Raw genomic sequence first — 14694 nt, forward strand, 5'->3', positions numbered from 1 at the left:
AAATTGACTCACCAGTCGGTTGTTCTCGTAGACATTCTCTTTAGACAGCGAGCCAAAGTCTCTGGAATGACAAGACAGAAAATAAAATTTAAAAATTTAAAACAAGATATGGCTGCGTATGCATGTAGTCACTGTACAGTTATACAGCCTGCAACAACTGTAAACCACGGTATCTTCTTCTATATCAGGACCCTAGCAGAAGACCATGAAGAAATACTATAACTGTCCAAGCCATGCTGATATGGGACGGTACTGTATATAACTTGCTGACCTATTTCCACTTATGTTGTGAACCATCAAAAAGCTATTATTGGCTTGACAGCATGACGGGCAGGAATGGTGAGCAGTTAAGCTTCCCAACTACCGCAACTGACAATTGGTCCCAAACCACACATAAATGATGCTTTATGTGAAAGACTGCCAGAACAAGAGGAAAGAAGTGGTTGCATCAAACAGGAGTGATGGGCTGATAATTACAAGGCTCTGCTTTGAAATGCCTGGAGCGAGGAACTAAAGCCAGACCTCTCACCAGTAAACATCCTGCAGTAAAACTGGAAAATGTCTGGAGGTGTTCAGGGATGAAAGTGTTGCTGTGTGCATAAATACGCATATGTTGACACCAGTGTGTGGTAGTAGGACAACAGAACGGTGGAAAAAAAAAAAAAACATGACCCCGGTGAGAGCTTGTGGAGACCATGTGGAACTCTCAAGAAGGCAAAACCCTATGAATGAGCTCCGTGTTGGAGCCACACAAAGTGACCTCTGTTCTCTCTAATCTAGTTCCCATGGTCACAAACACACAGAGCAGCAGCTATAATGTCAAGATCACGTCAAAACAAGTCCACTATGTCACATCTACCAACATAGCCAGGTGGAACTGCAGCAACATAAGAAAAACATCACAAAGACTGTCGTGAGTTCAAATTTTTGACACTGACAGACAGAACAGACAGTGCCAGCAGACACTGACATGGATGATGAAGCGCAGTGTGCAATCCAAATTGCAAACCTAATCCACTGTGACTCAGAGTCTCACTCTGAGGTTTATTTTGGGAAAGAGGACTGCTGAGGATCGGTGTGTGTACTGTGTGTCAGGCATTTCAAATCCACATGATCAAAACCCGGGCGAACCGGTGTATCTGCTAAATCTGGTTCAGTCAGATGGGAAAAATGGTGCTATTGTACAGGATTGGGATTTGGTGAGGTTGTAACAATTACAAATTAAACTTATAAATGCGTCATAATCAGGAGCTTTTGTACAGGAGTAGGTGAGGCAAAACCAGTGCATTATGGAGACAAATGTCAACACTGAAAGGACACAGAAAAATTATAAAGTAAATCTAAGTGGATGATGTGACTGTTTGCACTGCTATATTGCATCATGAGGTTTGAACAGGAGCTGCATTATATGAACCAAATTTAATTCAAATGTGACTTTGACTGTCCCATGCACTTTAGTTAACCAGGCCATGGATGATTTCTTGCAGCCATATCTACTCCCTCTCCACAGGGTTGAGTGACCATTGGTCTCGGCTGAAACTCAGATGAGGCCATTCGCCGCACTAACGTCTCTCCTCTGCATGATGTATATTGATGAGAATACATTGGCTGTAGAGTGCAGGGCAGCGCTACAATGGCCTGGCCCAACATTAGAGCTAAATCCAGTTTGACAGGCGGAGGTCTCAGCTGCAGATTAGCCTGACGGACTGTCTGTCTGGATCAGAGTGAGTTCGGTTGGGCCACTGTAGCTTTACAAAGGGCTGAACAGGGATGCATGCTGGGACACAAATTGAAGAGGCAGAGCTCGAAAGCCGGGTGTTTAGGATTTGCCCACTCTCTTACTTTCGGCTTTCTGCCGTGCTGTGTTTGCAGATATATTCCACTTCACTGACCTGTCCTTCAGTGACTGGTCCAGTGAATGTTTGCCCTACTCCCACCCAAGCATGGCCCAATTTGCTCACAAAAGTCTGGACCACCTGATAGGTAGCAGCATGAGCAAGATGCAAACTATCCAAAATGATTCCATCACACCCGTTTTTCCTCCAGGACAATGGAGATACATAACATGTCATTTCCAGGGTGTTTTTACACAATGCTCCAACAACAACAAAAGGTTGTTGACTTGTTTCAGATGCAATAAAACCACTAATGATGCTGTCAGCAGAGTGAGCTACACAGAGCCACATTATGTTACACGGGACTAGGGCTTTTCCACAGAAATGCATGTCCAAGTGAGTCACATGAAGATCAGCAATTTCATGTCTATACTGTCAAAACTGTAAAAAAAAAAAAAAAAAAAAAAAAAAAGAAAAAGGATTTTTTTCAAATCAGATGATTTACCTATATTGACACGCAACTTTTAGAAACATATTTCTTACAATCACATGATGGGCCGCTTCTATGGGAGATAGAAGTATTGAGAGGCTGTCTCTCACTAAATAAAACATCATTTGTCTTTTTGGTGTAATTGAGCAAACGATGGTCAAACTCCCTTATTAACCATGAGTTAATAACTGAGTAATGTATTTTCTGTTTGCTGTCCCTACCAAAATAGTGGAAAGTGATCATTTCCTCATCTCTAAAGTCATTTTAAGTCACACTGATACTGCGGTTGTGTTTTGTGGAGGTTTCTGTACTGTGTGTGTGTGTATAGGTGTGAAATGCAGAGAGGAGGGGTGTGTTGTTACAGACAGGACATGGCTTGTCAGCCTGAGTTAATTACAGCACACTGGCCTCTCACTGTACAATGTTCAGAAATATTTTTTACTGGTGTTTTAGGCTATAATAAAACCTACACAATACGTACAACGTTGACAAATATAACATAAATGGCATGGTTGGTTTTTTTGTTTAACAAAAGTTGTCTAGCCATTAATCGACAGCTTTCTACAAGTATATTGAAAAAAGAAAACACTTTGCTGACAGGAGCCGTGCATAATCCCGGGCCTTAACATTAATTTGTATCTGAATGGATTAATATACTAATTACTACCCTTACAGAAATAACTTAGTTACTTGAAAACAATTCAAAGACAACAATAAGCAGCCTGTCACTCCTTAAAAAAGAAGTGTCCAGCTGTCACTAAAACCGGCCAAATCCTGTCTATCATAGTAAACAACGTTACCGTTAACTTGAACCACTGTGAACGGGTTTCTCATAGCTCAACATTAGCTTGGTTAGTGTCAACATTTCATCGTTAGACTTCAGGTTACTTACATCAGTTCTGGTCTGTAACGATGTATTATGGCACAAAACGCCAAACCGTCCCGAAAGGACGTTGACATGTCCCTTATTTCCACATCGTTGTAATTTTCACACTGTATCCGACACCACTCCTGCAGAGCCTTCAGAGATCCCATCATACTGCTGTCATAGAAATCAAACGATTCTTGTCAAATAAAAGCGAGTTTCTTTTGTCTCAGGCGTGACAGGAGAGGACAGCAGGTCTTTTCTCCAGTCATGAACGAGTCATCAGCAGCGTTTCAGTGAAGGGGCGACCTCCAGACAACACCCGCTGTTCCGATACGATACATTCATTAACAGCCAGTGAGTCACGTTAAACACTAGCATGGCTTGAAAGCTAGCTGGGTGTTAGCTAAGTTTTGCAACAACAATGTGCCCGATGCTCCCACTTTATCTCCGGTACCAAGTGATTCAGATAGCGGTATCTGCATCTAAACTGGAACTTTGACCAGAAGCAGAGGGTTAAAAACGCCGCTGATATCCAGAGTTGGTAACTTAGCAGTAGCTTGCCAACAAAGTTCTTGACGTAACGTCAGTCGATTCAACGTAGCTAACTAGCTGTTAGCCCGCTGCTAGCCGGGTGTCTGAGGTTTGCTGGTTCGCTTGTTTTTGGTGAGCGCTGGCGGTGTGATGATTGACTCTGTCAGGTTCAGGGCGACGGTACAGTTTCAGTCGAAGCAGAGGTGACAGTTTCCTCCTTGAGGTGGCCCACAGCACGGTTGTTGTTTGCTGGTGCAGTGACTGCAAAGGTTGTTAAAACCATAGATTGTAACGCTGGGTTTAAAAACAGTCTGTTACCGAGCCCTACCCGCGACGTTCCCTTGGTGACAACCAAATTAAAGCCAACTATAAAAACAAAAATATATCCTGAACAATTCAGGTTGAACAAAGCAGCCCAGCAGCGGTGTTAAACCATCCCAGTTGCGTTGAGTGAAGCCTCCTGCCGCCTCCTGCCGCCTCCTGCTGCCTCCTGCCGCCCCCTGCCGCCCCCTACTCAATGTCACGTTGTTGTTTCTGTTGTAGTCCAACCGGGGGAGCTACAGGCTCGCGGTTCCAACGGCTGTCCACGCGATACGTTACAAAGACTCACGCGATAGTGGACAGTTGTTTAGAATTCCCGAAAGATGGCGGCGGCGCCTCCGGATGAGGCTAGCCTACAGTCTCGCATCAGTAAGTCATCGTGTACTGTACAGTATCAGATTGAACGTAAAGCAGTAGCCCACCCGCTGTTAAGGGACAAGGAGATATTTTCTCAGTTTGAATTTGCCGCTGTCGCTCATAGCGCTGTCCCTTTTGGGAATTCAGGGTTTTTATTGAGAGTCGAGAGAGCGAATGTCATCAAATCAAAAAGTGCAGTTGTCGATAAGGAACAAACTCAGATAATAACGTTATATCACCGTTGCTGTGCTGCGATCATATTTTGATCTCACGTTATGTTTACTGCTGACAGTTCGGGGATAGTGACATTACACGAACATGACATTTTAAATGTAAAAACACCCTAACGTTACGTTACTAATGTAACGTTACAGCTGAATGCTAACACAACCGCGTAGCTAACGTGAGTTAGCTGCTGACCATTTCCCCCTCAAGGACCGAGACAAGCCACCTGAACGAACCCAAAAGGAGGAACTGTACCGTCCATAGACTCAGGATTCACTCACACATTTTCTGCCAACACGAGCAACTCTTAGTCTGCTCCCAACCAGAGAAAAGATAGTTTGCATATTGCAAACAACCCCAGGTTACAGCTGCTGACAGGGGTCACAGGCGTTCAGTCAGACTTGAGATTGAGCTCTCAACCTAACAGCTGTAAAAGCCAGAGGTTGTTGAGGTTTGACAGGCTTCACACACAATCTGAAATTAAGACTGTCACGAGTTTTGTTATATTTTTTGCTTAATGTAAATGCCCTCACATGCTGCAGTTTTAAAGTTGTATTTAGTCTAATGTCTCTTTCCTTTTGCACAGACAAGGCCACAAACCCTTTGAATAAGGAGACTGACTGGGACAATATCAAGGGATTTTGTGATCAGCTCAAAAATGAGCCAGAAGGGTGAGATGATGATGATGATGACGATAAAGAATATCACACAATGTTAGAGTAGTTGTTCTGCTTCACATCATACAAAATGCAGAAACAAGTCAGTGCTGTGCCAACTGTTATTTAATAGTTTATCCAGTTTCACAGCTGTGTCATCCTGTAAGCTGTGTAATATTCCATCATAATATGTCTTTTTTTAATATCAATTGTGTTTTACTTCAAGCAATGCCAGATAATTTGTGTGTGTTTAGTCTTTTTGTGGTATATTTCAAAGTCATATCTTGACTCCTTTTTTGTGTGTCTGTAAAATGAAGGTTACATTTAGTTTTAATCTCTCAGTCCCCAGCTTGCAACCAGACTTCTGGCCCATAAAATCCAGTCTCCCCAGGAGTGGGAGGCTATGCAAGCGCTTACGGTAAGAGATCATCCATCAAAACTTCAATTCAAAGTGTTGCTTACGTGTGTTATGTGGCTCACGAGTGTAAAGGTCTGAAAACGCCCCCTTTAAAAGCAACATGTCATTATTTTTTACAGTGAATATTTTCTTTTTCTGTTAAGGCTTGTCTGTACAAAGGTAAAACAAAAACTTTAAACAATTCCCAGGTTCTTGAGACGTGCATGAAGAACTGTGGAAAGCGTTTTCACAGTGAAGTGGGAAAGTTTCGCTTTCTCAATGAGCTCATCAAGGTGGTCTCACCCAAGGTAATGATCCATATCTTTTCTGCTGTCATACCAGTTTGTCTGAAACTTTACATCCATGAGAACTATTTTTGTAGAGTTTTATTAACCAGTTAAAGCAGCATTTAAGTGGCTGTCAAAACCTTAGGGGAGGGGAAGAAAACCACATACCAGGGTCAGTCAGCTGTCAGTGTATTTATGTAGTTGTTGTAGTTGTTAAAGCATAAACACATTTTTCTTTGCATTAATCCCCTCGTCTCTGCAGTATTTGGGTGCCCGGGCTCCAGAGCCAGTGAAGAAGAAGGTGTTAGAAATGGTGTACAGCTGGACAGTGAGGCTGCCTGATGAGACCAAGATAGCAGACGCCTATCAGATGCTGAAAAAACAGGGTGAGCCGCTCCAGAAGCTTGAGAACACGACTAAACATTAAGATAATAGACAAGTTGTTTAGCTTGAAGTTGCTCATTTTATCCATGGTTATGTGCATGGTCTGATATTCCATACATTTAGCTTACAGTGGCTTGTAAATATGTTTTTCAGTTCACATATTTCATTGATAATCTGTTTTGGTTCCTCATATTTCCCTTGTTTTACCAAATACTGTTTTGTACAAGGGAGTATCAGTTCTCCTTTTTTAATGATGATGAGCCACAAGCATGAGACTAATGTCCTTAGTCATGCTTAGTTGAATCTTGTGTGATCTTAAAAATGCAGTTTCCAAACAATAGCTGTCCAGAATTACTGCAGTATCAGTACTCATGTAGGGCATTGGCTTCTGGTGTATTTTGACAGAATACAACTGAATCTGTTATTACAGTGAGCTCACATTTATCTAAAAGAAGAGTGATATAGAGTGCTGCAGGGATGACGTATGTTTGTAGGCCAACACGGAAGTTAGTATCGCCACGGTTCCTTCAGCAAAAGGCCATTGGGATTTTCCGTTGTGGAATCTGGTGGGCAAAGGTTCATGATACCTACATGTTTTTGTTAAATCTTCACAAATGAACACCACCTTTATTTATTGTATGTATGTATGTATGTATGTATGTATGTATGTATGTAAGTAAAAAGCTAATGTTTGCCTGACTTTAAATTCACCACCACTAATCTTCCAACTTGTAATTTGATCTTGTAATTAAGGAGCACTGTGGTAGCTCACCTGGTAGAGCTGGCGCCCCATGTACCAGGGCTGAGTCCTCGCGGCTGCAGCCAAGGGTTCAACCTGTGGCTCTTTGCTTTGTGTCATCCCCTGTCTCTCCCCCTTTCCTGTGTATCTTGAGCTATCTTATCAGTTAAAGGCAAAAAAGTCCCCAAACCGTATAAAAAAAACAACAAAATCTACAAGAAATCTACAAATCTATAAAATTAAAATCTACAAGTTGTAAAATTTGAGTTGGAATAGTTTACAGGAGCACAAGTATAATCGCAAAAAGGCTGTAATGACGGACTAGTGAGTAGGATATTTACTGATGTATTTTATGTCAGAACAAAAGATAAAAATCTCTTAAGCTTGTGTTAACCTCAGACCTTGTTTTAGGCATCTAACCAAAAACCCATGGACTTCAATGTGAAAAAAAGCTAGCTCAGTTCCAGGTTTCATTCCTGTAGCACTCCATACAATGTAACAGCACCAGTATCGTCAGAGGGACTTTCTGTAACTGTGATCTATATACAGTGTAAATATATGAGATGGCAGATGTTGACATGTGAGGTTAAAAGGTGTCCTTGTTCCCTTCCAGGCATTGTCAAGCTGGACCCCGTGCTTCCTGATGACAAGCCCCTTCCACCCCCTCCCCCCAGAGCCCAAAGTGCCGTCTTTGAGGATGAGGAGAAATCCAAGGTATGACGTTTAAGTGATGATGAAGAGGCACCATTCATTTTTATTTTTATTTTTTTAAGGAAAGACTTGCATCATGTTCGATTCATAAAAAATGTTCCATACTGTAAGTTAATCTCCTGGGAAAATCGTTCAGAGGCTGACAGTTTACAAAGTTCTCTTCCTCTTTTCTTTCCTCCCCCTCTTCGGTCCTATCCTGTTTTTGTAGATGCTGTCTCGCTTATTGAACAGCACCCACCCCGAAGATTTAAGAGCAGCAAACAAGCTCATTAAGGAAATGGTCCAGGAGGTGTGTCATCGGTTGTGTTTACCATATGTGCTGTACAGTATGTGTGTCTGTGTTTTTCCACAAAATACACACCTGATTATCTACTGTGATGACATTAATGAATCTGAATAGTAGTCTCAAGGCCTTTTCAACTTACATTTTTGATTATTATAGTGATTAATACTTTGGTGTGACATGAAATCAATTTCCTCCAACATTGTCAACTGATGTTGGAAGCTGAATATCCAGTTAATTATCAAGGTTTTGATTTAGGGATGATCAAACATCAGGCTTGAGTTTCAATGTAAACTTTTTGCTGAATATTATCAAAATAGTTTATATAAAGAGCACTAAATACGCTAACACGCAGTACTAAATACAGCTTATTAAGTAATTGAGATGAATGATCATGATTTGAACTGATGAAATATAGGTATCAGATTTAACAACAAACTAAAAAAGTACTGCTTTTCATCAACAGTTGAATGATATGCAATTAATGAATTAGTAGTAAAGTAAAATATTAACTCACAAGGTTTGTAAATGTAAAACCTGCTTGACCTTTACACACATTTATTGTGATAAAGACTAGTCTAAAACTGTAAAATAAGCTATATACTGTCATGTCTCTTGTGTCATAATCACCTTGGTGAACAAATTCAGTCAGGAAATGAAGGTCTGCAAAAATGCTGCATTTTTGATATTTGTTCACTTCTACTGATCCTGGGCACTATGAGACTCTATTTATCTTTCCCCAGGACCAAAAGCGCGTGGAGAAGGTATCAAAGCGGTTGAACGCCATCCAGGAGGTGAAGGAAAGCGTCAGCCTGCTGAGCCAGCTGCTGGAGGGCTACAGCAAGGAGAGCTGCTCCCAGAGCAACCAGGAGCTCATTAAAGTTAGCACAGCTCAGCACATTAAAACTAGCTGCAGCTACTCTGCTTGCACCACCCGCTTGTTTCAGCATTTGTAACATCCGTCTATTTGCAGGATCTTTACCAGCGCTGTGAAAAGATGAGGCCTACGCTATTCCGATTAGCAAGTGATACAGAGGATAGTGATGAAGCCTTGGGTAAGTTACACATGATATAACAACAGAATAAGACATTTATGAAGTCACTTTTTTCCCCATACAAATTTCATGGAACCACTTGGGTGTTGCTAATTAGCCTTTTTTCTTCTTACAAGCGGATATCTTACAGGCCAATGACAGCTTGACGCAGGTAATCAACCTGTACAGGCAGCTGGTTAAGGGGGAGGATGTGTCGAAGGATGGCATAACCATGCCCTCACAACCAGGTAGATGCATGTGTATTTCAAGGCAAAAAAAAAAATGGCTGTGAAGCGTGATTTGCTTAATTAATTTAACAAATTCTCCCAAACATTTCTGTAGACTGTGAGATCACAATGGGTATTCTCTGTTCAAATCAGACAGCAGCAGCTCAGCACTCGTAGACCTGATGGGGCTCAATGCATCAGACAACACGGCACCATCCAACGCAGAGCCCTCCAGCCTACAGACCCTGACTCAGAACATGGGCATCAGCTTGTTGGACGATGAACTCATGTCGCTGGGTAAGCTCAAAAAACTCATCTGGCTTGTAAACACAAAGGTAGATTACTAAGCTTAACTTTTTTAATGAGCCAAAAAGGACAAGTCAGCAAAGTGAGGACAGCTCAGTCTGCACTGTTATACTTTATTTCCATTGGCTGAAACCCAGCACCCTCAGAAGCAGTCCACATCTGGCTAGACCACAGCAAAGCTACACACATTGACAGCCTTTCTACATTCAGCCAAACATGTCACAAACTCTGACATTAGCAGTGAATTATTTGAGTTGAGGAAGAGTTTTTGAACCGCATTACGTTTTAATGTTATAAATAGCTACATTTGAAATGAAATTGACTTAACCTTTGTTGTCTCTGTTTTCTTAGGACTGAATGTAACGGAAACCTGCGACTCTCAGAACTCTTTTCAGGTGCAAGTTGTAAGATGATACTGTACTGCTCACATTCAAGCCATTCTATGTAGAATTTTAAAACATCTATCTTTAGCACCACCCAGTGGAAGTCTCAAAACAGACTCTTCTACCAGCAAAAACTTATGCTATCAGAATTATTTAAAATATCACAGATAATCACAGAAGTATTCTACACATAAAGACTGATAATAAAATTTAAAAAAAAAAGTATCTCTTTATACACATAAACTTTAACTCTGTTTTTTTTTTCCAGACCTCTGATAGCACAGATTCATCTGCTACAGTGTTGCTACCAGCTGTGGTTCAAACACCACAGGCTCTACCAGTAGGGGGCCCCACTGCTCCACCTAAACCCATGGAAGAGCTGGACATGTTAGGGAAGACCTTGATGCAGCAGTCCCTACCTCCAGAGAGCCAGCAGGTCAAATGGTATGCTATGGAGGATCTGGAGTTAATAAGTCTAATTTAATACACAGCATTGGTGAATCACTTGTTCAGGGGACTTGTGTGTTTTAATATTTTTTTTCTTCGACATACAGGGACAAGCTCCAACCTCAATCCAGAGTCACTTTACGAGATCTGCAGAAGTCCAGCACCAACTCTAGACCTGCTCCAAATGCAACCACCATCTCCTCTGGTCCTGCTCCGGGGCCCACGTCCAGCCTGGCCGGCCATCCAGAGCAACCTGACACTCTCCTCCTTTCCAATCTCAGTCTCACGGCTGCTGAGAAAGTCTCAGTAGCTGCTGCTGACCCCTACGACAACATCTCCCTAGCTGACGTTACTGTGCCTCTGGAATCAATCAAACCTAGTAAGCACAACCAATAACAGCAGACTCAAATGTGACGCTCACGGGTGCCATTTTCTTTTTTATTTCGCATACATCCTGTTTCATTTTCCCCCATTTTCTGAAACTCTATTTCAGGCAACTTATTACCAGTGACTGTATTCGACAAACACAGTCTCCGGGTTTTGTTCACCTTTGCCCGTGACTGTCCTCCATCGCGGCCGGACGTGCTGGTGGTAATCATCTCCATGCTGTCCTCGGCCCCCATTCCTGTCACTAACATCCGCTTTCAAGCAGCTGTACCAAAGGTAGGTCCACGTTGTCTGCTGTTCATACTGATGACAGATGCACCTAGTGGTCAAAGGGACACCATCCCATACCTAAAGGGTCTCTGGTCCAGTCCTAAAAACAGCCATTTGAATTCTCCACACAAGCCTCTACCTCCTCAGCATTAGAGCAGCATGTAGTCTTAACATTCAGTCAGGTGGAAACCATATCTTTCAACTAAAATGTTCTACGTTTTGTGGTTGCAACTGAATTTTAGTCCTTTTCTAGTGCAGATGAGAAATTGGCAATCAAGTACCAAGTTGACACAATGTGCTGGATCTCTAACCATCTTTAATGCTTGCAAGCAAGAGTCAGTGGCTGCACCTACAGATGACTGAGGATAGGCAGTCTCTGCTCAGATTTTATAACATTGCACAATAAACGCATCCACTGTAAGCAGTTGACAGGTCTGTCAGGTCTGTAACCATGTCTGATCTTACATGGTTCTATATGGCTGGAAAAACTATACTCCCCATATAGTGCTAAAAGAAGAAACAACCCTGAAGATTACAATATGAGGAAATATCCAGGCAATGGACTCAATGATTGTCTGTGTCCTAGGTGATGAAAGTGAAGCTGCAGCCTCCATCCAGCACCGAGCTCCCAGCCTTCAATCCCATCCTGCCTCCAGCCGCCGTCACACAGATCCTACTGCTGGCTAACCCATACAAGGTACGGTGCCACTTGACCCCCAACAAATAACAAATATCATACTATCAACATCACTGTTTGATACATCAGCTTTTACTGGTCATTTTCATCACATTTACCTGAATGTCACTTTCAGAAGTGAATGAAGAATTCTAGTTTATAATAATTATAATATCTGAAGGTCACACCAATACATTTTCTTAACCATAGTTTTGATGAGTCCCTGTTGATTTTTGGACATATTTGGTAATTATGCTAACTTCCAGTCTTTTATCTTGAAAAGATAATGTTTACATTATTATACTGTTAGGTCATTAGTGACAATAAAAGTCTGAGATATAAATTAAATGTGCATATTGGCATTGATTGTGATACTATGTCATTTTTGGAAACACACTGCTTTATAGGCTTTGCATTTATTAACTTAATAAACATGTAGTGATCTTACAAATTAAAGGTACCCTGTGGAGTTTTTGACCACTCATTTTTAATGGCTCCTTGATTTGTTGGTAGTGTGCACGTGGACTCACATGCAAGTGGGCGACGTAATCCACATCCTGCCTTTGGTTTCACCCTATTCCGCTAATGTAGAGTTGGTAGTGGTAACATGCAAACACACTTTGTGATGCACCACCAAAAGCAGCAAAGAAGACAAACGTGGATGTAAACAATGTATGATTTTACAATGTTTTTAAAAAATATCTTTTTGAGGAAGGTAATGCATTCAACACTTTTATTAGACCTCAAGCAAATACACATTACTGTCAATGTAATATCAAACCTTTTTGTGTTTCAGGAAAAAGTACGTTTGCGGTACAAGCTGACATTCAACCTGGGGGACAAATCTCATGATGAATCTGGTGATGTGGACCAGTTCCCACCTCCAAACACCTGGGGGAACCTTTAGTGAGAACGACCAACCTCCTGTCATGTGATCTGCTGCTTCCTTTAGATTTAGGTTGAAGTTGTCCCTCATCGCTGGCTTGAGGAAAGATGGCCTCTTTACACTCCAGTGGTGTCAAACTCCAGTTTGGTAATACAAACTGACACAAGACCAGTTGTGGGAACCAGCTTCTACCTTGTGCCTTCCTTCGCAGCCTTCCTGTCCTTATTCAATCATCTCTGTGTTCCTGTGTTTTGCAGCTTCTTATTCCAACAATCAGTCCAACTCAAACTATAAAGCAAACTGTCAGACACATTGATTCAATGCAGTGACTTTTGTGGGAAACAAGTTTAGCCTTTTAAAAACTGAATGTGTGCATTTGTCTGATTTACATACTGTTTAACAATCCTTGATGTCCCATGTCATGTGAATTACATGTAACAGCTGGTGTATCGCATTGTTTCTGTTGTTTACAAAACCCCATTGCTCAACTTAACGCAAGTGTCTGATGCATTCCCAACTTTGGACAGTGTGAGCGAAAATGTCCTGCATTGAGAATATCGTCACAGTGTGTGTGTTCAGTGTTCAGAGTAGGGTTGCAGCAGGTCATTGTTTTCTGTCAGTCCATCAGTAATACTTTTCTGTTCAACTTTAAGGCAGTGAAATGCTTAAAGTGATATCTTACATGTGTTTACAGTATGACCAACAGCCAAAACACCCAGTGTATTCAACTTATGATGTTATGTGGAGTAGTTGGTAGTTAACCCGATACACAACTCACTTGTCAGAATTTAAATTCATCTCCTATCAAATGATGAATTGATTAGTTGGCTAATTGTTTCAGCTCTACTTCAGTGTTCAATGAAGAGCAGCAGCAGTGGACTTAATAGTCAAATGCTATCATGCTTAACTTACTAGCAAACCATTTCCTCTTTACCCCCTAATGAAAACTGTCAAATACAGAGCGGCATAGAAACTAAATGTAATGTTAACACACTGAGGTTTTGCGTTTTATCCAATGGAGACAAAGTCAAAGGAGTTTCAGGAGTTGATCTGAAATGTTTTAACAACTGGAAAAGTACAAGGAGAATTCTGGAGCATACATAATGAATTGATACATAGTTTTTAAGAATTGGCTTTGTTTTAATATTTGCTGCTTTGGGAAATTATACTTGATTTGTGTGTGTATGTGTCGAAGCTGTGACAACAGGTCTTCTCCACAGTAGACTTGTCACAGTAGGAAAAGCACAGACGTTACTGATAAAATTATTGATGGATCTGTTCTATTCAGGTGTTACAGTGAGCATGAATAGTATGTGGACCCTGAAACTGAAGCAACTAAGTGGAATTCAGCCATCATTGATTTGTTATTTAGACCTGTGCTTTTCCTACATGTCAAAATGTCTTCTGTGAAAAAGCAAGGAAGGGCACTAAATCTCTGCCCCCGTTAAAATGCTGAAACTTTGCTTTTAATTTCTGCACTTTTCTTTTTTTTTGGGGCACTTTTTGACATTCATGTTTCACTCAGGAGTTTGATTTGGAGATTTATTTTAAAAATCAACTTTCATGCACTTATTTTGTTTAAATTTTGCACAAGAAACCATTCCATCTTACAGTACACTGTCTTTTGACCCAAAGAGGGACATGTGAAGTCCTGAGTTGCAGATATCCGGTTTGATTCTACCACATGTGCCTGGGATGAAACGTTTGATTTTCATTTTCTTTGTACAAAGATGTATACAAATGACTAGTTTGATTTTTGTTTTTTTGTTTCGTTTGTTCATGTCCTTATTAGAAAAGACTTTGTGAAACAAATTACACATGAAATGATGTTACAGAATCCCAATATCCATGGTCACTGAGATGATTGGAGCACGGGTCTATGGTCATTTCTTAGGGCCATAAAGACTAAAATAAAATGAGATTGGAGGCAGACTGGTTCTGAAATACACGTGCAACTCCAAATGTGTGTAACTACAATCGGGACAGAGCTGGAG

At 41.2% G+C, this 14694-nt stretch overlaps 2 protein-coding genes across 5 annotated transcripts in view; one reads left to right on the forward strand and one right to left on the reverse strand.

Annotated features, from left to right (window-relative positions):
* Nucleotides 1-4385, reverse strand: part of micall1a (MICAL-like 1a) — a 16148-nt gene extending 11763 nt beyond the window's left edge. For 2 of the 4 annotated variants that reach the window (XM_051384717.1, XM_051384718.1), the window contains exons 1-2: nt 3218-4384; nt 13-61 (exon numbers count right to left, since the gene is read on the reverse strand). In XM_051384717.1, the coding sequence (XP_051240677.1) occupies nt 13-61; nt 3218-3363 (195 nt within the window). In that variant the 5' untranslated portion in view covers nt 3364-4384. Of the gene's footprint in view, nt 1-12; nt 62-3217 lie in introns of all 4 variants that reach the window. The other 2 variants (XM_051384719.1, XM_051384716.1) reach the window with 2 other exon arrangements.
* Nucleotides 4322-14644, forward strand: LOC127354663 (ADP-ribosylation factor-binding protein GGA1). The gene is made up of 17 exons (XM_051384730.1): nt 4322-4414; nt 5214-5298; nt 5626-5701; nt 5890-5988; nt 6230-6353; nt 7704-7804; nt 8010-8090; nt 8828-8965; nt 9058-9139; nt 9256-9366; nt 9499-9642; nt 10003-10046; nt 10303-10478; nt 10589-10860; nt 10975-11144; nt 11725-11835; nt 12611-14644. Exons 1-17 carry the CDS (start codon nt 4369-4371, stop codon nt 12719-12721), a joined length of 1971 nt encoding a protein of 656 aa, XP_051240690.1. The 5' UTR covers nt 4322-4368; the 3' UTR covers nt 12722-14644.
* Nucleotides 14645-14694: the final 50 nt, after the last annotated feature.

Source organism: Dicentrarchus labrax, unplaced genomic scaffold (genome assembly GCF_905237075.1).
Source record: "Dicentrarchus labrax unplaced genomic scaffold, dlabrax2021, whole genome shotgun sequence".
NCBI lineage: Eukaryota > Metazoa > Chordata > Actinopteri > Moronidae > Dicentrarchus > Dicentrarchus labrax.